The 23,747-nt window shown below is 39.8% G+C and overlaps 1 protein-coding gene across 2 annotated transcripts in view; it reads left to right on the plus strand.

Moving 5' to 3' along the window:
* Positions 1–23,747, plus strand: part of OTUD7B (OTU deubiquitinase 7B) — an 82,998-nt gene that overhangs the window by 36,301 nt on the left and 22,950 nt on the right. For both annotated transcript variants that reach the window (XM_078072499.1, XM_036098366.2), the window contains exon 2: positions 21,353–21,502. In XM_078072499.1, coding sequence (XP_077928625.1) covers positions 21,353–21,502 — 150 coding nt within the window. The remainder of the gene's footprint in view (positions 1–21,352; positions 21,503–23,747) is intronic.

Here is a 23,747-nt window from a genome sequence, read left to right on the forward strand (position 1 = left end):
AACATTTTGTCATATTTGTCTTAGATCTCTTATTCTGTTTAAGATATGATGTTAGATACAGCAAAGTCCTACCTGCATCCTTTCCCCTTTCCTCTTGGGAAATGACTACTGGCCTGATTTGCTATCTATCATTCAGTTTCATGTTTTATACATATTATATATACACAAACAACGTATAGTTTTGGAAATCTTACATAAATAGAATTGTACTGTATGTATCCTTTTGCAATTTTTTCCTCAACATTGTTTTTCAAATGTGTCTACATGTAGATCTAATTCCCTTAATCATCTAATCTTTAAGCCTCTTACCTCTATTGCCCTTTTCACTTGTCCTGTTAAAAAATATCCTACCTGTCAAAGTCCCAGTTTAAGCCATATTTTCCACAAAAACTTTCCTGATTCTTTTTTACCTCCAATAGGATATGATCTTTCCCACTTCTGAATTCTCCTATCATTTTATTCATACTTGTCTGGTCGTAGTTGTATATTTTTGTATTTTTGTTTATTTGTGCCCTTGGCATGCCATTTCTACTACACTATGAGCTCCTTGACAGCAGAGAAGTTTCTTTTATCTTCGTGTCTCTCCTGGGGCTTGCCACAGTAATTTATACATGGTAGGCATAGTGACTAAATGGTTAATTAATGAATTAAAAAATAAAAATCCTTTGCATTGATGACCTGTTAGTTTAATTATGAGCATGATAGTGGCCCCATGAAAATAGAGCTTATAAAGAAACCTTCAGCAATGAAAATTAAATAAAATGCACATAATTGGCAAGAGTAGTCAAGACTAACTTCCTGCAGGAGATGAGCAAACATTCCCTGAGAAATGAAATGGGAATTGATCGGTGATATCATCCAGTGAGGAAACTCCTGGGAATTGATCATGATGGCATTGGTGAGACAGTGTGCTCCTGTGGCCAGACTCATTTCACTAGCTATCAGATTCTGCTGTTGTCATCAAGGTCTTGACACCCTCACTGGAGATGAGACACCAAGACACCAGCATTGAGAAAAAGCAGCCTCTCTGTTCACTTCATAAACACTGCTGAGAACCAGGAATTCTTTGGCCCCTAAAGAAGAAAGCCTAATATACATATTTGTACATTCGTATGTATGTATGTACGTATACTTTTAACACTTGCCTTTTTTATTGAAACCAGATTGTATTTTAGCAGAATATTTTGAAGCTTTTAATTCTAGAAGGTAGAGTCCCAATATAACATCATTTTGGCCTCACAGAAGCTCTTCCCTCTCCTGCCAAGTAGAAATTAAATATTAAGTGGAACTATATGAAATTGCAATTTTGTAGGTAAAAGCAGTCAAATATTGGCAGTTTTGTATGGTTAAACCTTATACATCCAGTCTTGATTTTCTCTTGGCATTCTGTAGAACATTATCATGGCCTTTTTGAAGTGGATAATCCCAAATCCATTTATAATTCTAAAATGCATTTCTGAACTTTAATTTGGAACCAGTTTTCTTTTGTAGTTATCTTAAGCTCAAGTTTTTTTATAAAATGTTTGTATCTCTCAGCACATATTTAGTATATATTGGGGATGGTTGTCGGGGAATGTATAAGGATTGTAGGCCAGAGTACACTGTGGGAAATCAGCCTATGATGAAAACTTCTGCTGTCATTAGCTACATACAATTGATTGAGTTGGCTTTAAGGAGCATACAGTTTCTTTGAGTAAATGACCCGCCACCCTGCACTTCGTGCCACCCCCATATCTCCTCTCTAAGTCTTGATAAGGGAGATCCGGTGGTAGGGAAAACCATGGAAGAGAAAATTACCTGTGGCCTTTGATTTTATTTGGAGACTTAACAGGAATGAGGATATGAGCCCTAGCTCCTGGCACCAGACTCTTACTTCATGGTTCTCCAACAGTTCTTAGGTTAAGGGAGCCCTGGGTGTGATGAGTGGCGGTGAGGGGGGTGGGGGTGGGGTGGGGCGGCGGGAGTGGAGAGCAAAAAAACAAAGAGATAGTGGGAGTTAGCAGATATTGTGGAATAGGATTGGGGAACAGGAATGGAAGAATGGGGATAAGTATAAAAATTTAAAGAGGTTCTGTTTCCTCTCATCCTTCAAAACCTGGCTTAGAAGTCTTTATAACCCTGGTACCTTAACTATATGCGACTTGTATCCAGGCCACATACCTGCTTGGAAACATCATATATAGAATTTAGCTTTGAAAATATCAGTTTTGTGTTCTAAAATAGTTCTTTGAAAAGTCAGGGTCATTTTAAATGAGTTGGTCTACTATTGTCTTTTGAATCACTAATAACTCTGAGCCTTTAGTACTAGTAAGTCTTGGTCTTTATGTGAAGGTAGTCTCATGTGAAGAACTGAGAAAGACAATGGGAAAATATCATGCTGCTAACAAAAATATTTTAGACAGCAAGTTCTTATCTATTTTAAAAACTTACCTGCTCTTATGAATTCCTTTGTGAGTATTTGCTTTTGTCTTCTTTGAACAAGAGCTCACCTGGCCGAGTGTTCATTTTCTAAAATTTTCCATCAGTACTAAGGACAAAATTATCTGACATGAAGAAAGCTTGGTCCATTTTTGATGACTAGGGATAGAGACTTCCCAAACTCCTCAGAATTCTGAAAATAGAATTCGAAAGTTAGACTTAATATCTGCTGCATCCTGGTTTCTTTGGTTGCCTAAAATAAATTCCTAGCTATTTGGCACAAGGTGACCTCTCATTTTAACAACATTAAATTCCTTCTCTCTCACATCATCTTTGAAGTTTTTTGTAATATGCTAGTTCATTATGGAAATTAGGATAAAAAAATCATCTACACAAATTTCTCTTGATGTTTGCTGCCAGCTTGAGACTATAAATTCCTCTCTACTGAATACCTGCTGTGTACCAGAATTTGGACAACATGCTCTAAGGAGATGCTAAGGAAGTGTTACCCAGCAAATAAACTAAACAAGTAGTAGGAGAATTGGCCCCTTGGGAATTTACATTCTGTGTTAAATGGGAAATAGTTTCATATACATAAATACATATATAGAAAAAAAGAAATGTGAGAAAGAAATACAACTACAGAGTAGTATGTATATCATCATACAGCGTTTTAGAACTGAAGGGAAATTTACACATTGTCATCATTTTCTAGGTAAGGAAAATGAGGCCCAGAAAATTTGACTTGTCCAAGGTAGTAGTTACTCTCAACAGCAAACATTTTATTGAATATTTGCTCTCTGAAAAGTTAGGCTTCAGTAAATAAAGAGTTAAAGTCATGAAGAATTTAATTATTGTGAAGACTGAATTATTTGCATAAAAAGATAATACGAAGCCATGGGTACTAAGTGTCAAATGAGGAGTACAGTTGTACAGAATTACAAAGATTTTTTTTTTTTTTTTTAAATGAAAGTAAGCTCTATTCCCGGCGTGGGGCTTGAACTCATGACCCTGAGATCAAGAGTTGCATGGTCTACCAACTGAGCCTGCCAGGTGCCCCAGGAATTATATGGAAGTTTAGAGAGAGTGGGTAGGGGAAAATTTTATACTTAGGCTAATCTAGACCTTAGAGGAGAAAGAAGACTGGGTAAGTTTAGAGGGCAAAGCATGAGAACAGTGAGCATTCAGAAGGCATTTGAGGCATGAGAACAGTGAACTAAGCCTGCCTTGTTTTGAGGGTAGAGCAAGTAGACAAGCAACAAGATTAATAAAAGTTGGAGAGTTAGGTAAATTGGAGAGGGCCTTAAATCTCAGGCAGAGGAATTTATACTTACAGTGAAAAATCCCCAAGCACAGAATTTTATGTGTAAATGAGTATTTTAGGAAAATGGATTTCAGCTATGCAGTGTAAAGTGGAAGAAGAGAGACCAGGTAGAGCTGTTATAATAATCCTGGGGAAAGGAGTCTCTACAGGGGTGATGGTAATAGAGAGAGAAAAGAGGTTCCAGTGATTTGAAGAAAAGTAAATAGAATTTGGTAACTGCTTTTATAGGAAGGGTAGATAATAGTGCACATGCTCTCCATCTGGATTGTAGCAGTAGCAGGGCTGGGTTTGGCTGGTTTCTAATGCATCTGCTCTCCAAAGGGATACTTTGGTGGAAGCCTTTGAAGAGCACTGAGTCTAGCCCAACATTCTTAGTTAATACTGAATACATAGTTTAAGTGACTGGTTTAAGTTTGCAGAACTTGGTGTAGAGCCCATTCTTTTGACTGTTGGCCAGTGATCTATTATATCCTATTGCTTAAGAGGAGGTGGGTCAAGTGGTTAAAAACACAGAGGAGATGCCTGGGAAGTGAAATGGGAAGTTGCAGACCACATTATGATGAGGTTTACCCACAAGCCCTTTCAGTTCTCATAGGTTTTCCTTATCTTCAGACACTAAATGTGTATACTGTTGGGCTCATAATGCAACAGTGACCCGCGTTCCTTAGAGCTATCTTCTGACTTTCAGTTTTTCATAGTCAAGGAAAAAGATTCCTTCCGATTTTGGATTTAATTGCATATACTCTCTGACTCCCAATTTTGAAGATGCAGTATCTTTCCCTCTGCATGTAGATAGGTTGTTGTGGTTACAGGCTGTAGGTGAGGTAGCCTCAAAGGCCCCATCAGTCTTTTTGGAGTAAAGGGAGGAGGAGAGTTTTGGACCCAGATCTTTCAAGCTTATTTACCCTGTCAGCAGTTAAGAACAATTTACTTACACAGATCTTATTACCTAAAAAGGTCAGTAAATACTGTGAATCAATAGAGTGTTTTCGCTAATGGGAAGTTTTTAGAGAATTAAATAGCCTTCTAAAAAATCCTTTGTATTTTTTAGAATCCTGGTATATTTAAGATGTGACTCGGTCTCACTTCTTTTCCCTTCTATTTTTCTTTCCTTTGCTTTTCTTTTCCGTTTCCTATTCTGCCAAGCTTTTATCTGGTAATGACAGATACCTGAAGACTCACAATAGCATTATCTGGATCAACTAACATTTATTATGTACCTACTACAAGGGTCTGTTATTTAATTTCATCTGCCAAGGTGAAATATTCCTAGATTTTATGACTAGGGCCCTAGTAGTAAACATTTTCCAGTGCTTGGCTTCTACAGTTCTTACCCCATTTTAATCTTTGCCATGACTCTTCTGTTACAACTTCTGACCTGGCTGGGAAGAGAAGAAAACTTTACTATTTAATGGTGAGACCTACCATGAGTTATACTAAGGACTTTATATATCACCTCACTTAATACTCAGAACTGTTCAATAAGATAGGTAGGTATTCTTATACCTATTTACAGATTAATTCATCTAAAATATTTATTACTGTTAATAAAAATATTTGTCAATTCAGTCAAGATATTTAGGTACTGTTGAAGGTGCTGAGGATACCCCAGTGACTATCAGATGAGGTCCCTGATAAGGCACAGAGAAGTTAAATAACTTGCCCAAGGTCACACAGCAAGAAAGTGACAGAGCTAGGATTTACATAGATCTGGTGGATTTCAAAGGGAATGTATGCAACCACTGTAACACACTGCCATTGATATATATTGCATGTTCTTTGTGATTACTTAAATAAATCAAGTTATAAAGCTAGGTGCTACTCCCAGTATTGCTTTGTTTAAGAAGGTTCTCCATGGGGTGCCTAAGTGGCTCAGTCGGTTAAGTCAGCGTCTGCCTTTGGCTCAGGTCATGATCTCAGGGTGCTGGGATTCCTTGCTCAGCAGGGAGTCTGGAGTCTGCTTCTCCCTCTGCCCCTCTTCACCACTCGTGTGCGAGCGCCCGTGCTCTCTCTCTCTCTGTAAAATCTTAAAAAAAAAAAAAAAAAATCAAGGGATCCCTTACATAATTAAAAAAAAAAAAGGTTCTCCATGAGTCTAAGAAAGAAATCTGTTGGTGCTGACAAGCACACCTGCCCAATAATACTTTTGCTGTCTTCCCCTCCCGTCTCCCCATTCCCTCTCCACTCACTCATACCTGGGTATAAACTGGACAGTGTGACCTGCTTTGGCATGTGGATATGTTTGTGTTTTGAGGACTGGGAGAGTTTTGTTTGTTTCCTTGGCTTCCTGAACGTTCCTTGCCCACTTGCAAGTGCTTTCTCGTAGCGTGATGGTGAGTAATGTGTTGTTAACATTGTAATGTGGTCATACCAGTCGGAATTTTTTTTTTTGCTTTTTCCCTCAGTTCTCTCTGGTGAGTATGTGAGTGGGGACTCTTGGGTCAAACTTGCCTTCTGCAGTTCATTCAAATAGAGAAGGCTTTCTGTATTTGGAAGACTAGAAAATAGTCTTGAGGTTGGGAAGACTTAAAATCCAATATCTGGGGTGCCTGAGTGGCTCAATTAGTTAAGTGTCTGCCTTTGGCTCAGGTCATGATCCTGGAGTCCCAGGATCAAGCCCTGCGTTGGCCTCCCTGCTCAGTGGGTGTCTGCTTCTCCCTCTCCCTTTGCTCCTCCCCCTGCTCATGTTCTCTCTCGCCCGTTCTCTCTCTTAAATAAATAAAATCTTAAAAAATAAAATAAAATCCAGTGTCTTCTGCCCAGCTGAAATTCAGTTTTGTGGGGCACCTGGGTGGCTCAGTTAGTTAACGCGTCTGCCTTCTGCCTTCGGCTCAGGTCGTGATCTCAGTTCTGGGATCGAGCCCCATGCAGGGCTCTCGCTCAGCGGCGAGTCTGCTTCTCCCTCTCCCTCTGTGATCTCTCTCGCTTTCACTCTCTCGAATAAATAAAATCTTAAAAAAAAATTCAGTTTTGTTAGTATTCTAGGTTTATTCTTTAGCTAGTGAGATCCAAGAGAGTTACTTGTTTTCAGTTATGTCCATTATCACCGTGTGCCATATTTCAGATGAATGGTGTTTGTTCTGGAGTTAGCAGCTTAAAAATAGGCACACAGGTTTTGTGGTAAGCATTACCTAGTAGGAAGCACTAGGTAATGCTGTTTAGGTCTGTGAGACTGAGAAGCTGAGTTCCAGTTGAGTTCTAGGGATTAATTAGGTGGAATCAAGGTAGTTAGTGTTAGAACTAGTTGGTTTTAGGGACCCATGTCAATTAAGGATTGGAATTTAGTCATATCTGTGCATGACACATAAGGTTAATAAGATGATTTATATGGATGTGTCTAACCCAGTGCTTGGTACTTGATTGGTACACAGTAAATATTAGTTAAATCTTTAAAGGTACTTGAATGGGGAGTGTTGTCAGTTTGTCTTTCTAGGGCAGCTTTCTCATAATTAGAAGAATATTTATCTTTAGAAGAATATTTATTGATCATTTAACTGTGGGTAAAGCATTTGGAAAAGGGATTGGGGTATCGAAGATTTCTTTTTCTTTTTTTTTTTTTTTTAAAGATTTTATTTATTTGACAGAGAGAGCACAAGCAGACGGAGAGAGAGGGAGAAGCAGGTTCCCTGCTGAGCAAGGAGCCTGATGTGGGACTCGATCCCAGGACCCTGGGATCATGACCTGGGCCGAAGGCAGCCGCTTAACGACTGAGCCACCCAGGCGTCCCGGGGTATCGAAGATTTCTATCAGAGTCTTGCTGAAACTGTGGTCTTACCATGTACAAATTGAATCAATTAGGCCTAATTTAAAGGAAATTTGTGGTTTTGCTTTGTTAGGGTCAATCGTATGCTTTTTTGATAGGAATAGAGTCTTGACCCTGTTGTAGAGTTGAAAATGCTTGCTTTTCAATTCCAGTTAAACTCAGTTTGATTATTGATATTTGAGATAGTTGCCTATGGTGTTTCCTTTTATTCTCTGCATTTTTTTCAGTGAATAAAATATTTGCAAGTATTTTGTGAACTGCAAAGCTAGCATTTGCTATTACCACCATCACTACCAATAATAATGTTAAAAATATTAATGGGATAGGACTCGTTCTAATGAAGGTTGGTTTCCTGGAGTAATTTCAAGGAGAAAAACTCAGAGGACAATGGGATATTTGCCAAATGACTTGTGTACTAATTTATACCTTTTGTACTTTTTGTGGAAGGGAAAAGGAAAAGCAGAGACTTGTCACCCTGAAAACTTGGCCGGGGGCTATGTCATCAGGAAGGGTTGCCTATAGTCCTTAGATATACACTATTGTGGCAAGAAAGTTAAACAGGATTTGTCATATGTTTGACATAGTACATTCTACTGGAAGCATCTGTCTGTCTATATAGGAGACAACTCCTTCCAGTTCATTGGTAAGATCAACTACATTCCGTTACTATGGATCCTATACTGATAAAATGTATCAGTCTAGGACATTATGGCCTCATAGAGTGGTAAGATTAAGGAAACAGTGCCTTTGACCAAAATATTTAGCTAGGTGTTACCATCAAAATCCTTTACAGTCAACTTCTGATGATTGGCATTCTTGGAGAAGAACATGTGATTTTAATAATTCAGAAGAGCAAATTGTTTAGTAAATTTTGAAAAGACTCTTACTTTTAAAAGTTTACTCTTCATTATTTTCTGTCTCCGATGCCTGGAACTCAGTAAATCTGTGTTGAATAAAGGAAGTTAACTGATACCTATCTTGGGGTTTTCTCTGGAATCAACCTGTTAGATTAACTTCTAGAAAGCAGGGATGATGACTTATTGGTTTATGTATCCCTTCACTTAGTAGACTGCCTGGCATGGAGTGGGTCCTCACTAAGTTCTTATTGAATGATTGAGTCAGGAAGTTAAGGTTTTCATTAAGGGAGAATTGCAGTGACCTGGTGCTATGGTGCTGATGGTGGCCCTTCCTAAGAGGAAGAAGAGATGTCGCGTTCCCACAAATCAACATGAATCAGAGTGAATGTGAGGAAAGTGATTGCTTTGATGCTGCCAGGCATTTTATTTACTCTTTTGGATGGGGAGAAGTAATGTGTTAGAAGTTGATGCTTTATTTCTCTCTTGTTTTTTATTTTATGTCTTATTCTGTTCAAAATTTAGTTATTGCTGCGATTTCATAACAGTATATGAGAACTTTATTATAGCTTCAGACTATCAATAGAAAAAAAGAAAAATCTATCCCTTTGTCACACTTAATTTTATCCTAACCTCTTGCTACAAAACTTCAGACCTCAGGGATATAGTGCTAAAAGAATATTTCCAAATCCAGCTTATATCTTTAGTGGTGATGAACAAAACAAAAATGGGGATTTGTTTTTAGCATGCCCTCATGACCATCTATATAGATGATTTCCCTTAATATGGTTTGCTTAAGTGATTAAATTTCCAAATTATGCATCTTTTTCTTTGGTACACATCTGTAGAAGTAAGAGATTTATCTGGGTGGCAGAAGGAAAGGAACTTTTCATAGATAAATCCACAAAGTAGATCACATGGAGAATTGAAAGTCATCAATATATGTCAAGTCAGGTAAAGATTGCTAGAATAGGAGTCAACAGGCGTGGTTGGGTGGCTCAGTCCGTTAAGTATCTGACTCTTGGTTTTAGCTCAGGTCATGGTCTCATGGGTCAAGGGATTGAGCCCCACTTTGGGCTTCACGCTCAGTGGGGAGAAGAGGAAGGTCTGCTTAAAGATTCTCTCCCCTTCTGCCCCCCGCCCCACTCATGTGCATGCACGAGCTCTCTCGTGCTCTCTAAAATAAATAAATCTTTGGAGAGGAAAAACAAGAGTAGTAGTCAACAGATTTATGTTCTATACACAGTTTTAGCACTAGTTAGCTCTGTGACTCTGGGCAGGTCACTTAATCTCACTCACCAGTGTTCTCATCTGTAATTTGAGGGTATGGAATGAAGTGATCTCTGATGTCCTGGTTCTAAAGTCTGTAATTCCAAAGTGCCAAAAAGGAAAGTAGACTGACTTTCTGCACCTCACCACGAAGCTTGTTCCACATTAGACCCAAATGTGAAGGGTTAATTATGTAAAAATAGAAGTGTGTAGTCTATGTTCCTAGGTAGACTAGAAGTTAGAAGTTAGATTATATTATATGCTTATAACTAATTTTATGTGCTTAAATATAAGAGGCGTGGTTGCTTTTATTTATTTTAAATTTTATTTATTTGAGAGAGAGAGAGCACAGGGAGAGGAGCAGAGGGGGAGGGAGAGGGACAAGTAGACTCTATGCTGAGAGCAGTTTAAAAGGTTTTTTTTTTTTAGAATGAGAGAGAGAGTGCATGATGGCGGGGAGGGTGGTGCAGAGAGAGAGAGAGAGAGAGAGAGAATCTTAAGCAGGCTCTGCGCTGGGTGTTTCAACCCTGAGATCATGACCTGAGCCAAAGAAATCAAGAGTTGGATGCTTAACCAACTGAGCCACCCAGGTACCCGAGGCTCTGTTGCTTTTAAAAGAAAAATTATTGGGATGCCTGGGTGGCTCTGTCGCTTAAGCATCTGCTTTCAGCTCAGGTCATGATCCCAGAGTCCTGGGATCAAGTCCCGCATGGGGCTCCCTGCTCAGATATGAGCCTGCTTCTCCCTCTGCCTGCCTCTCCCCCTGCTTGTGCTCTTTCTCTCTCTGACAAATAAATAAATAAGATCTTTTAAAAAAAAATAAAGAAAAGAAAAATTATTACCACAAATGGCACAACCCATACAGATGAAAGAGACCCAAATAGAGACCCAAAATTATTTGGGTCTCAGGATATCCTGGGTTGGAGTTTCTGTTTCCTAACTCCAACCTAGAAATAGAAATATGTGTGTATTGGTGGAGTTGGTGGGGAGTGGGGACAATGGGGCTAGTAGTGTGGATGAATATGGATAGTATTTTAAAAAGCAAAATTATGGGCACCTGGGTGGCTCAGTCGTTAAGCGTCTGCCTTCGGCTCAGGTCATGATCCCAGGATCCTGGGATCGAGCCCTGCATCGGGCTCCCTGCTCAGCGGGGATCCTGCTTCTCTGTCTCGCTCTGCCTCTCCCATACGCTTGTTCTCTCTCTCAATAAAATCTTTAAAAAAAAAAAAAAAAGAATTCCTTAGTCTGTGGAGTTTGCATGGCTAGACCAATTTGATTTTGTCATAAGTCCCTGTAGAACTGATATAAACCCTGTATTCAAATTCAGAATACCTGGGTCCAAACTCCTTGCTACCTGGGTATCATTTAAGCTTTGTAAGCTTCTCTGTGTGTATGTATTTTCCATCAGAAAAGAGGGGATTAAAAATCTCAAGAGTATTTAATTTTTATAATTCTTTTTTTTTAAGATTTTATTTATTTATTTGAGAGAGAGAGAACGAGAGAGAACACATGAGAGGGGGGAGGGTCAGAGGGAGAAGCAGACTCTGCTGAGCAGGGAGCCTGATCCAATCCGGACTCCAGGATCATGACCTGAGCCGAAGGCAGTCGCTTAACCAACTGAGCCACCCAGGTGCCCTAATTTTTATAATTCTTATTAAATGAGGCCTTCTTTGTGAAAGTGCTTTAAAAACAGAAATTACAGCGAAAGAGAAGCTATTTTTAGTGTGAACAGACAGCTTTACACATATAGTCGCATAGACCTTGATTATATGTATCTATGGGGTGAATAATGACATTTGAAACCAGTAAATAATTCACAAGCCTATTTTAGATATAGACTAGCTCTCAGTCATCCATACACATGGACTAGCATGAATAATTTAGAACTACAAATATTTGTTAGGCATTTACTATGTGCCAAGCAAATTTTTAGGCCTGTTTAGAATTTTTTTAAAGTATAAAAGAAAGGTGCCAACCTCAAGGATCTTAATTCTATCTAGAATGTATCTTGTTTTCCAGCCTGATGATTTCTTACACATCCTTAAAGATCCAGGTTGAGAAACTTCCCTAACCCATCCAGGTAAACTAGTTCTTATACCTCTTCCTACCCCATTGGGCATGAATAACATGTTTAGATTTCTCCCAACAGACTGAAATGCCCTGAAGGTAGGACTGTGGCTTCTCTTCTTCATTTGTATCTCCAAGGCCCTAGGGCAGTGCCTGGTACATGGTGGACCCAGCTGGGTAAATTTTGATCGAATGGTAGTCAAATTGGAGAGATAAGATGAAAGTATCAGGAAGGCCAACTAATATTACAAGGCAATATATGATAACAGCAAGTGCCAGTGAATGTTGCACATACTGGGCCTGGAGGAGTTCAAATGAGGTCTAGATATGGCCAGGACATATGGAACTATGGAACTTGCAGATGGAGAATTTTAAACATAATAATAGTAATAAAAAGTATCTTTCTTTGAACTGAGTTATATAATTTTACAAAAGACAAATATCTTTTTCTAATTGTTTGAGGCTTTTAAAAAATTAGTAGTTGTGTGCTGAAGGAAGTTAATTTACCAGAAGTTTACAAAATGAATTAATTTCCTATGGATAGCTAATTGTAGATAGTTCATAATTAGAATTTTTTCTATTTCCTTTTTTTTTTTTTTTAAGATTTTATTTGTTTATTTGACAGAGAGAGAGAGAGCGAGAGAGGGAACACAAGCAGGGGGAGTGGGAGAGGGAGAAGCAGGCTTCCCACTGAGCGGGGAGCCCAACGTGAGGTTCAATCCCAGGACCCCGGGATCATGACCCTAGCCGAAGGCAGACGCTCAACGACTGAGCCACCCAGGCGCCCCTGCTATTTCTCTCCTTGAATAGAAGTTCTCTGACAGTGAAATGACCAGTAGTTAGGAATCAAGAAGGGGAGAGAAGATTGTCTTCAGCTACTGAATGTGGGTTAATTCAGAGAAAGAATGACTAGCCTCTGTTGATTTGTAGTATCTATTTTTTCTCTCATGTCAAAAGTTTAGTAATCAGAATTTTTAAGGGCTTAAGTAGAACTTTTATTTTTACAGACTATTCTTTTAAAAATTGAATGTATTGAGAATCAAACCTTGAACTATCTTTGACCCTCCCTGAAAGGAAAGAGAAAAAATTCGTTGTGTGTGGCAAATAGAAATTCTGGTCTGGATCTAAAAAGATAAACATTAACATGAGTTTTGTTTCTATTCAAGTTACTGTTGTTGTGCCAGTTTTATAATAACAGACTTTCTCTGTGACTCTCTCTGTTCTTATTTTTCTAAAGGTCACTTCCATTGTACACGTCTTCCGAATTACTAAATTTCCCAAGTAACTGTAATCTTCTTAGTAGCCCTGAAAAGACAAATGCCAGTGCATAAGGAGTTCTCTGAACTTCTCCCTGATGTTTATATCAGCATTTGGCTGTTAATGGGTTTGTCTCTTAGAGATTCATTTTGCTATTTGTAGGCCTGATTAAAAAAAGCTAGAAACTCTTGAAAAATATAGTTAAATCTTGTTCTGACACATACACATACTAGTGGTAGTAATAAAGCCATGAAGCCAGTTCTTGAGTCTTTACTGGTATGTATCCACAATAGCATATAATAAGCTAATAAATTGTTTGGGAATGGTAAATTATATGATTGAGTTTTTTGGGTTGAGTTTTTTCTCTTAAGTTTGATTTAGGGAGAGAAAGTGGCTATTCCTTGAGTATACACTGTCATGGAGGTAGAAAACAACTCAGAATTGTGCAGGGTGAGTAGAAGGAGATGTAAACATTTTTTTTCCAAAAAAATAGACAACATGTATGAGATTAAGAGAATATTATAAAACCTTTGAATCTGGAATGAGTAGAGTAGTAAGGGATAAACGTGGGGAGGTAGGATTGGTAGATTAAGACATTAGAATTTCAGTAAATATGTGTGAATTTGCTATTCCTGGAAATTTGGGAATGAATGGGCTATTTAGCTGTGTCTGTACATCTAGGAGAGGACAGACATTTCTCTTTTGCTGTGATTTTTGAGGGACCATCTGGTAGAAGGTACAGCCCAAGAGGTCCTTGCAACATTTTCTTGGAGGCTCAAGGAGTTGAAAGACACTGGAATGGGAATGATAGACTGGGTCCTGTGTGCATGTGTTGATGGTGCCTTGGAAATGGCTGTGGGACTGGAGGGTTTGTTGGAGATGAGTAGAGGGAGCTTTTGGAGGAAAGGTACAGGGGCTGTATTGGGCACTAGTGGAGTGAGGCGGACTATGTGGGGGGAGTTAGGCAGAAGAAAGGCAACTGACCTTTTTTGAGGACTTACTTTGTGCCAGGCACTGCCCTAATGTATCTTCAGTTAGTTAATCCTAACAAGAGGTCTGAAATGCAGATATTTCCCCCATTTTATACATGGAGAAATGGAGGCACAAAATGATTATATTATTTACCCATAGGACAGCCGTCAGAAGGTATACTGGTATTTGAACCTAAATCTGTCTGAATCCAGAGCCAGTTCTCTCTATCTCACTGTGGTGTTGAAAGCAATTGAAACAGGGAGGGTAGACTGGCACATGGGTGGATGGCATGTGCTTTCTCAATTTTCCTCCCTGGACTAGGGGTGCTGTGGTGCAAGGGTTTGGTCTCTGGAGTCCACTTTTTACCTTTGTAACCTTGAGTGGATTACCTAACCTTTGTGAGCTTTAGCAACCTCATCTGTAAGGTAGGGTTAATGATACAAACAAACCTCTTAGAGTTACTTGGAAGTTAAAATGAAATAATGTCTGAAGCTTTAACACATATTACTTCCTGTCACTTCTTTTTTTCCTTTTAGACCCATCTTTTTATCTCTGGGTTGTAACATGGGTCTGCATAGGTCTCTTTGGTGTGGAATTTGGTCATATTCTCTCTCTCTTTTTTAAAGAAGGTTATATTTTGTTTCTTTCACTTGTAAGGACCCATATTGATTAAAAACAATCTGCCAAGAGAGTCATTTTTCCCTCCTACCTAATCAAGAATTGTGTGAAATTTCTAAGGGTTTTTGTCCCTCCTCTTTCTCCCTGTCTGGATTCCTTGGGACTGACATCATAGACATGGAGGAGTCTCTGACCTTTGAAAATTCTTGACAGTCTTAAATGTTGTGGTTTTCCAGAGAGTTTTGGGAGGAGTTGGAGGGGACTCAGACACAGCTGTAGTGCATCACCGGGACTGGGAGAGGGTATAGTGTGAGAATGTGGACGCTTTGGGGGATGTAGGAGATGAGAAAATGTAGGGTCAGTAGTTTCTCAGGCATTTTAACCTAACTGTTATCTATAATCAGTATTTAATTTTGGGTCATTTTTCTCTGTTACTAAGTAGTTGGACATGCAGAGCATGCAGACTGATTGTAATGTTAGTCTGAGTTAAACAATGTTTAGGAAGAGAAATTTTTTGCAAATAAGATCATGTAACAATCTTAAAATGTTTTTGAGATGAGCCACTGTTTTAGACCTGCCTATTTACAACACTGATTATCTGATTATCAGCAATACTGGTGTGTGTGTGTGTGCGCACGCGCGCATGCGCATAGTGGGGGTACTGTACAAATACAGTTCAGTTAATCTGAACAGAAATTGAGTATCTACTGAGCGCTTGGGTATTAGGGATACAGGATGAACAAGACAAGATTCCTGCCCTCAAATTGCTCATGGTTGAGTGGGGGAGACAAACGTATAAATAAACACAGGTACTCTGGTGTGATAAATAATATTACAGAGGTGGAATACCATGTGCAGCAGCAAGGAGGAAGTGGGCAATTTAAGTTGGGAAGCCAGAGAAAGTTTTGCCAACAAGGTAGTACTCAAGTTAGTCTCATAGAAGAGATAAGAATTCACCTGCTAGACCACAAGTCATTCCAGGCAGCAGGAACAACATGGGCAAAGGAACTGAAATGTGAGCGCATGGTGTACTTGGGGAACTACCAGGACAGGAGGGGGAATGGTGGGAGGTGAATGAGGCCGGAGAGTGAGGCAGAGCCAGATCGTGAAGGGATCTTAAGCTTTAGTCATTGAAGAATTTAGAGCAGTGATTTGTAATACCTATTTTCATTTTAAGGTTGATCAGCCTCCACAAGCAACCAATGGCTGGAGAGAGGAAGAGGGAGAAATTAGGAAGCTATTTCCTAGAGTCCAGGTTATGAAAACCTGAGAGAGAATAAAAGAGTTGTAGTTTATGAAAAGTGTGGGATGGATTTGAGAAACTTTAAAGGTAAAATGAGTAGAACTTCATAAAGGACTATTTGTGAATGAGGATAAGGTAAAAGAGAAGTCCAGGGTGGCTCCCAGGCTTTTGTGACTTGGCTAATAGGATGGATGATGGTACCATTTGCTAGAATAGGCAATACTGGAAGAGGAGTAGCTTGAAAGGGGGAAGGACAGAGATGAGAGAATGAGCTCTTGCTTTTAATGTGCTGAGTTTGAAGTGCATGTGGGATTCCCAGGTGAGCTGGAGAGTTTGGGGCTGTGGATACATTTGAAGTTATCAGCATTTGAGTGCTCAGGGACATGAATGAAATTCTCATGCAGATAATATAACTTGACAAGATGGAAAGCCTGAGGTAGAATGTTGGGTGCACTAACCCTTGGTTAGGAAGAGGAGTCCGCAAAGGTGACCAAGACACGGAGCCAGAAGAGGCAGGAAGAGTGATCAGTAAGTATCACATACTACAAAGAGATCACTTTAGATAAGCAGGTAAGGAGAATTGTGATCCTATTTTAAGTCAGTGCCATTCTCCTTCAGTAGAAGCACATTTGGATAGGATGAGCACTGCATCTAAGGTGAGAAAGTAGCATCAGCGAATGTTGATTTTAGGGAGTTTTGCAGGGTGGAGGAGAAGAGCAGCTGGGAGGTAGGGACAGGGGAGGAGACCTGAAGGAACTCCTCTTGCTTTGTGTCATAATTTTTTCTGTGAAGTTGGGAGGCAACGTCATGGGTCAGGAGTAAGGGGAGTGATAAGGATTGGGTAGGAGAATGGTGGAGGTGTGGGATAGTAGCTGAGAAGATTGGTTGACTTGTACCAAAGTCAAGCAGAAAACAGCCGTGTTTCATTGAATGTAATGAGACTGAATGTCATTTACTTGTAGTTGGATTTCTCTGCATGGTTATGTGATCTTATCTTGCTCACTGGCCCCAGGTAGTAGCCAGAAGTTGAATGTGGGAGCCATCCAGGTTGGGCAGATGAAATAGAATAGCAGAACTAGGTTTTTGCTGGAAAATAGGTGATCAGTCATTGGGTTCACATTCAGTTAGGCAAGAAGGGACAAAGTGACATCTATCCACTTTTTTTTTTTCTCAGTCGTTACTGCTGTCATCCTAGTCCAGCTCACCATCATGTCTTTGCAATAATTTCCACTTGTGCTCCTTCCACACCCGTCTTACTACAACCAGGGGGATCTTTTACTATTTCAGATCTGATCATGTCCTGCCCCTACTTACAACCCATCAATGGCTTTTCATTACTTTTAGGATAAAATCTCAATGTTTAGCAGGGTCTTCCAGGCCGCCTCTTAATCCTCATTTTGTACTATTCTCACCTCTGTGTTTCTTCCTGTGTTGATATATGTTTCCTCTGCTCGGAGCATTCTTTCTTTCCCAGTTTGTCCCTCCAATTCCTACTCATTCTTTGGTCCTTAGATGTAATATCACTTCCTTGGGAAAGCTTTTTCTGACACCCTGTAGGAGATAACACCCATCTCTCCAGCATTTCTTTATTACAATTTTCTGTGAAATTTTGTGGGTTTTTTCCTCCAGACTGGAATCTTCCTGAGGATAAAAATTGTGTCTGTCTGTTGTGTTTCTAATCCTGAACATAGTGCACCTAACACGTAGTAGGCACTCCATGATTTTTGTTGCATTAGTGAATAAGGTGGTTAAGGAATTGGATGACTTAATCTGAGGTGAGGATATCTTGAGGTAAGAGAGCAGGTTTAGTAGTAGAGAGGGAAAGCTGGAAGGAAGATGAGATTGTAGCCAAAGTAAGATTTTGGATGTTGAAAATAGAGAGGTGGAGTAGTTTTAGGAGATGGCAGGGTTCAGGACTGAGATGCTGGAGCATTTGATGAGATTATGAAGCTCTTACGGCAGAAACATTGGATGGGTTGTGTAGGTGGATGTTGAAATTGCTGAGGAAAATGGTAGGATTTAAAGTGAGGGCGATATAAGGCAGGTGTCTAAGTCTTTAATAAATAGAAGAGATAGGCATAGCTCTTTCCTGTGTGAAAGGGTTCAGGAGGTAAGAATCAGTGCTGTTTTGGGGTTCAGTAATGCCCTAGTGCCTTGGGAGGCAGTATGGTGTGGTGGGGTATGTGTCCAAAATATCTGGGTTCAGACTTTGGGCCCCCTACCCGACTTTTCAAGCCTTATTTGTTTCTTTGTTTGTAAACACATTTTTGTATGAAGAAATGCTTTCTCTAATCTTTGTGAAAATGCCATCGTTCTTGGGTGTGGATTTTATTGTTCTGGAGAAGAGAACACAGGCCATTATGTGGAAGTTATAGAAGGAGGTGGACTGGTAATTTAATTTAGAAAAGTGTTTTCTAATGATTAGATCTGTCCAACAATAAGACGGACATCGTAGCAAAGGAATGAGTTTTCCATCAAAGCTTGTATCCATCCATGCAGAGACTGGGTGATTTCCCTGTCAGAGATGTAATAGAAGGATTTCTGCAGGGGCGGGGCAGACACTGGACTAAGTAATCACTAATGTCTCGTCCGGTTGGAGGACTGGAGGGTTTTGACCCCAATTGAGATTTGTCTAAACACCATTCAATCAACAGATGTTTAAGTGCCTCCTCTGTTTTGTTTGAAAGTTTGAAAGCCAGTATTTTCTTTTTTTTTCTTCCTGTGTGCTGAGACAGAGCCAAGGACTGTGTGTTTTAGTCCATGTTGTGGATATTTCCCATTTGGAATTTGAGAAGCTCAAATCAGGTGTTGGTGGTGATGTAACAAAAGCTACTGTCCTCTCCTGTTGGGTGGGGTTAGGGTGGAGTCTGTGGCCTGCACCTGGAGGCATCAGATACAAGAATGTGCTGCCAAGACGCTTGGTTTAGTGCTTTGAATTTTTTGGCAAGTTGTTCTAGATAATGTTGGATCTCTAAATTACTTCTCAAAAATACTTTGTTGAAAAGAATGACCTACTGTGTTGGCAAATGAGATCTATGATGCCATGACATTGATGGTTTTTATTGGCTTCTCAGCCACAGGAGCCTATGTCTGGCTGGGAAATGGCCTACATGCCTGTGGCATAATCAGCTCTTCTCTCTTCTGCTGAGCATCTTTTTGCTGATTGCTATGTGTGTGCTTACTGTATACCTCCCACAGTCTTTCAGAAAGTTATTAAAGTGGCTTTACTAAGTTCCTTCGAATTTTTTTTTTTTTTTAAGAGAGAAGATTGAAATTCATTTTGCAGCTATGCTCTTGGTTTTGGATTAGTCATGCTTTCCAAGTTATTTGGGCTGCAACCATGTCCTGTGACCTCTAAGACAGTGACTAAAACGGGCTTGGAGAAGAAATTCTTGTCTTTATTAGGGGAGGGAGAAACCACTCATTCATTATGAATTCTGAAGGAATTTAATTCTTAAGTATAAAATGTAAGAAACTAATTTATTTGATAACTTGACATTTTGAACTTGAGGTGTTAGGCCAAAAGTTCCTTATGTATTGGCAGCCTTTTCTGACAATTGGGATATTGAAATGGAAGGAGATTAGACATTGGTAATACATAGACTAAAAGAGAATGTCAGGATCATGGTTTATGAGGCTATAGTGAACTGGAGAAGTTCAGTTTTTAAACCTGGAAAGGATCTTAGAGGTCATCGAATCCAAGTCTAGGATAAACAAGAGGCAACTGAAACCCTGTAAGTAATTTGACCAAAGCCACCCAGCTAACATATATAGGTGTAGGTAAAATCATATGGTACGAGGGTGGCAGAACTAGTGACAGTGTGGATGATGGCTCTTCAGAAAAGAGTTTCTGAAACTTGGAGAGATGGATTGGGACCAGGGCAGACTCTTAGAAATAGAGGGGTGATAGGAAGTACGAAGGGCCCTGGAATTTCTCATTTGTTAAGTTAAGCCGAAAATGGATTGGTTTGGTGGTGGCTGGTGTGGAGGTTCACTTAGTCATTTAATTATTTACTCCATCAGGCATTTATTGACTGCCTACAATATTGTAGGTGCTGTGCTAGGTGCTAGGTGTTGGGCTACAAATATGAATAAAACATGTCCCTGCAGTCAAGTTAGTGACTTCCTGGTTTTATGACCCACAAATCATTGCTGTTTATTTGCCTTAATATTTCTAAGGAATGCAGAAAATCAGGATCTGATCATACCACTAAACAAGCTGTGTTCTGGCATTGGGGGAGGTTTGAAGAAAAGGTATCTGAGTCACCCTTAGACTTTAGGTTGTTTAGGAGGAGATGTTTCTGCAGAGAGTCACCTGAGTCACCTTTTACCTTTGAGAATTCTACTTTTGGCCTTCCCGAAAAGGCAAGGGATTGGTGGGTGTGGTAGGGCAGGTGTGTTATGGTTACTTTAGGAACAAGCCCTCTTCTCCAGAGAACTGTAGACCTGTCTAGTGTGTAGAATTTGGTTACAGATTGTTCTTCACTTTGTTATTGCTTCCTCGGCTGGGACTGCTAACTTTAGAGGAATGTGGATTGGTGCCAGACTATCAGGTCAGGGACAGAGTTTCTGCCAAAGTCAAGTCTGAAAGAAGAGATCTTTTTCAGGTAAACTTATTTGGCTTATTTGTCCGCGGTGGAGAAAGGCTTGTTTCCTGGGTTCATGAAATTAGTGGACAAAAATTGACTTTTGTGTACCTTTGAGATCTCCACTCTGCTTTGCATAATAGCTTATTGTTTTATTTTGAGTAGTTTTCACTATCAGCTTGCTCCTTCCATGTCCTCAGCTAGCCTCAGAACACTAGTCAACTCTAAAGTTATTCAGTGTATAGTGCTCATTTGTTCATTTACCCATTCATTCCGCAAATATTTCCTGAGGGCCTGTATGCCACGCACAGTGCCAAGTGATACGTGCTGAGGACACATTAGTGAACAAGAGACACAAGCACTTGGCTTTCAAGAAACTTACATATTAGAGGAGGAGGCTAGACAGCAACCTATTAAAATAATTTCAGGTTATATCAAGTGCTGGGAAGGAAAGAAACAAGGTGGGGAATTCTTCAGGGTGGTAGTCTGCTGCTTTCTTCCATTAGCTTGGATAAGCAAACTGATGGATAGAAATGGAATACTCTAGAAAGGTAGAAGAAAAGCATTATTCAGAGTGACATTAGACTTTATGATTAATTTAGTAGTTAAGAAATTAATGAGGAGGGGCGCCTGGGTGGCTCAGTCGTTAAGCATCTGCCTTCGGCTCAGGTCATGATCCTGGGGTCCTGGGATCGAGCCCCACATGGGGCTCCGTGCTCGGCGGGAAGCCTGCTTCTCCCTCTCCCACTCCCCCTGCTTGTGTTCCTGCTCTCGCTGTGTCTGTCAAATAAATAAATAAAATCTTTAAAAAAAAAAGAAATTAATGAGGAATTAGGAAACTAATGTTGCTCTTCATAATAAATTCAGCTGAAATGAATGAGCCGGGATAGTTTCCCCTTTTGGTTAGGAAGCTGCTGAAATTGGGCTGTGATCATCCTATTTCAGTGTAATTTGAGCCTTATGTGTTTATTTCCTCCTCAGGTGGAGGCCTGAATTTTGATATATGTCCACCCTACCTCAGCTGCCTGAAAGTACTTAATGATCACATGACCCTGGACATGGATGCTGTCCTGTCAGATTTTGTCCGTTCCACAGGCGCAGAGCCTGGGCTGGCCCGAGATCTCCTGGAAGGTAAGGAGTCACAAGGGGGAAAATAAGAGAAAAAGTAAAATGCAATGTTTATTGTTAGGATGACTTGGAACATATAAAGATACTTTGTGTATGGCAGACCTTACATTTACCTCGCTTCTAATAATCCACCTGTGTATGACTCACCATAATTTTAAACTGCAAAATCCCCTTTTCACTTTGAATTTTTGGTGTAGCTTTCTCCACTGTGAATTTATGCTCAGGTAATGCAAGTGAAATTTTATATTAATCCACTAAAAGCACAACTCTAGATCTGTAAGTCGTCTTCTTTATATATAAATGACTTTGGGATCATTCATGGTTTTGTTTCTTTCCTTCCCTGATTTGTATAGGTGATTCTATGTAGAGTGAATTAAGTTAATGTTTTTATTTTGCTGCCTTTGTTTATTTATGTCTGTATGTACACATAATTGTGAACGTTCTATATTTTAAGGTTCTTAAGGCTTAGAATCATGTCAGTAGGATGCTTTGTTTGGAGTCATAATTAACAGATGTTTTTTGTTGATGGAAATATATAATGACACAAATGGGTAAGCCTGAGGAGAAAGGGGCAGGTTCTTAGTGTACATTCTAATGTTTTAGATTGTCAGCCCTTAGCAGGGTGTGACAACTTGACATTTGCTTCTGCCTCTTACTTAGGAAATGAAAGATCTGGGTTTGGACTCCAGTTTGCTAATTCAGTATGACTCTGCCCTTGACTGGCATTTTTGGTTTTATTTCCTACTACCTTCTCCTTCTTATGTTTCAACCTGGCCCAACTCGTCACCTTTCCCTGGTCACCTTAAGTTGTTTTCTAAGTCTGCAGTGTCCCTTCCTCCATTATTCTCTTGAAATTCTCCTCATCCTTCAGGATTCAGCTCAAATGCTTCCTCTTCCTCTTGTAACATGTGTTGAACGCTGTATGTGTGAAGTACTTGGGATACATTATTTTATTCTTACAAGCACTCTACAATATAAGTTTTATTATCCCACTTTTACAGTTTTAAAAACTGAGGTTCAGAGAAGTTAAATGGGATTTGAACTCAGGCAATCTGGTTTCAGAGGCTGGCTCTTAACAATTACGTTACAATTAATATTTGTGTAATCTCTTTCTCACACACAGACGTGCCCACACTTCTCTGCTATGAAGGAAAGGTTGAGGGTACTATGGAAGTGTAAGAGAGAAACCCAATTTAGATACAGCGTGCAGAAAGGCCTTTCTAAGGAAGTGACCTTTGAACTGAACCCAGAAGGGTGCGTGGGAGTAACAAGACAAAAGGGATAGAGAAGAGAGTGTTGATATAGAAGCTTATACAAGGACCTAAGGTGAAAGAGAGTTTGGCACTGGGTAGGAAGAGTGGGGTAAGAGTGGTAGGAAAGAGGTAGAAAGGCAGGAAGCAGAATATGGGGCCCTTTGTAGACTGTGGTAAGGAGTTTAAATGTCATTCCGTGTTCAGTGGGAAGTTGGTGAAGGGTTGTAATCAGGGAGTGACGTGATTGGATTTGAATTTTGGTTGAAGGCTGTGGAACAGATTGGAAGGTGGCCAGAGAAGTGATCAACCCAGTTAAGACTGTTGCCACGGTTGAGGTGAGAGATGGTGATGGCTTGAACTGCTTTTGGCAGAAGAGAGAAAAGTGGACGGATTTAAGATAGAATTTAGAAGGGAAATCAAAGGGCCTGATCTTCATTTTCTCCCTGCTTCTGTCTTTCTCTCTTGCTTTTTCCTTTAAAAGTTAACTTTGGTTCATAGTGTAAAGAACAAATTCGAGAGGGGCCATGTTAGGGGAGGAGAGACTAGCCGAGCCTCTCCCAGAGACCAGGGGACAATCATGAGGATCTGCATGGGCACAGTGACAATAAAAATGGACAAGAAAGAACAGATTTGAGAGATGTTTCATGAGTGCAAACATTGACTAGATAGTGAGGGCGGAGGAGTTGGATCTGAGTAGTGAGGAGCTGAAGGTGACGGAATTTTCTGGCCTGGAGGACTTATGATACCATTATCAGTTTGAGGAATATAGAAGGAGGAGACGTAGCAAGTCTCAGGAAGGAGGATGATGGACATTCAGTTTTGGACAAGTTGGCTGTTAGGACCTGATTTTAAGGAGTTTATCACACAGTTGCAAATACAGAGCCAGTATTCAGTACGGTGTTCTGTATTTCCAACTGTGTGGTAAACATTCATTCATTCATTTGTTGAGTCAGGACAAAAGTCCTTCATTCTTCAACAAATATTTATTGAGTACC

This window comes from Halichoerus grypus, chromosome 5 (assembly GCF_964656455.1).
Source record: "Halichoerus grypus chromosome 5, mHalGry1.hap1.1, whole genome shotgun sequence".
NCBI lineage: Eukaryota > Metazoa > Chordata > Mammalia > Carnivora > Phocidae > Halichoerus > Halichoerus grypus.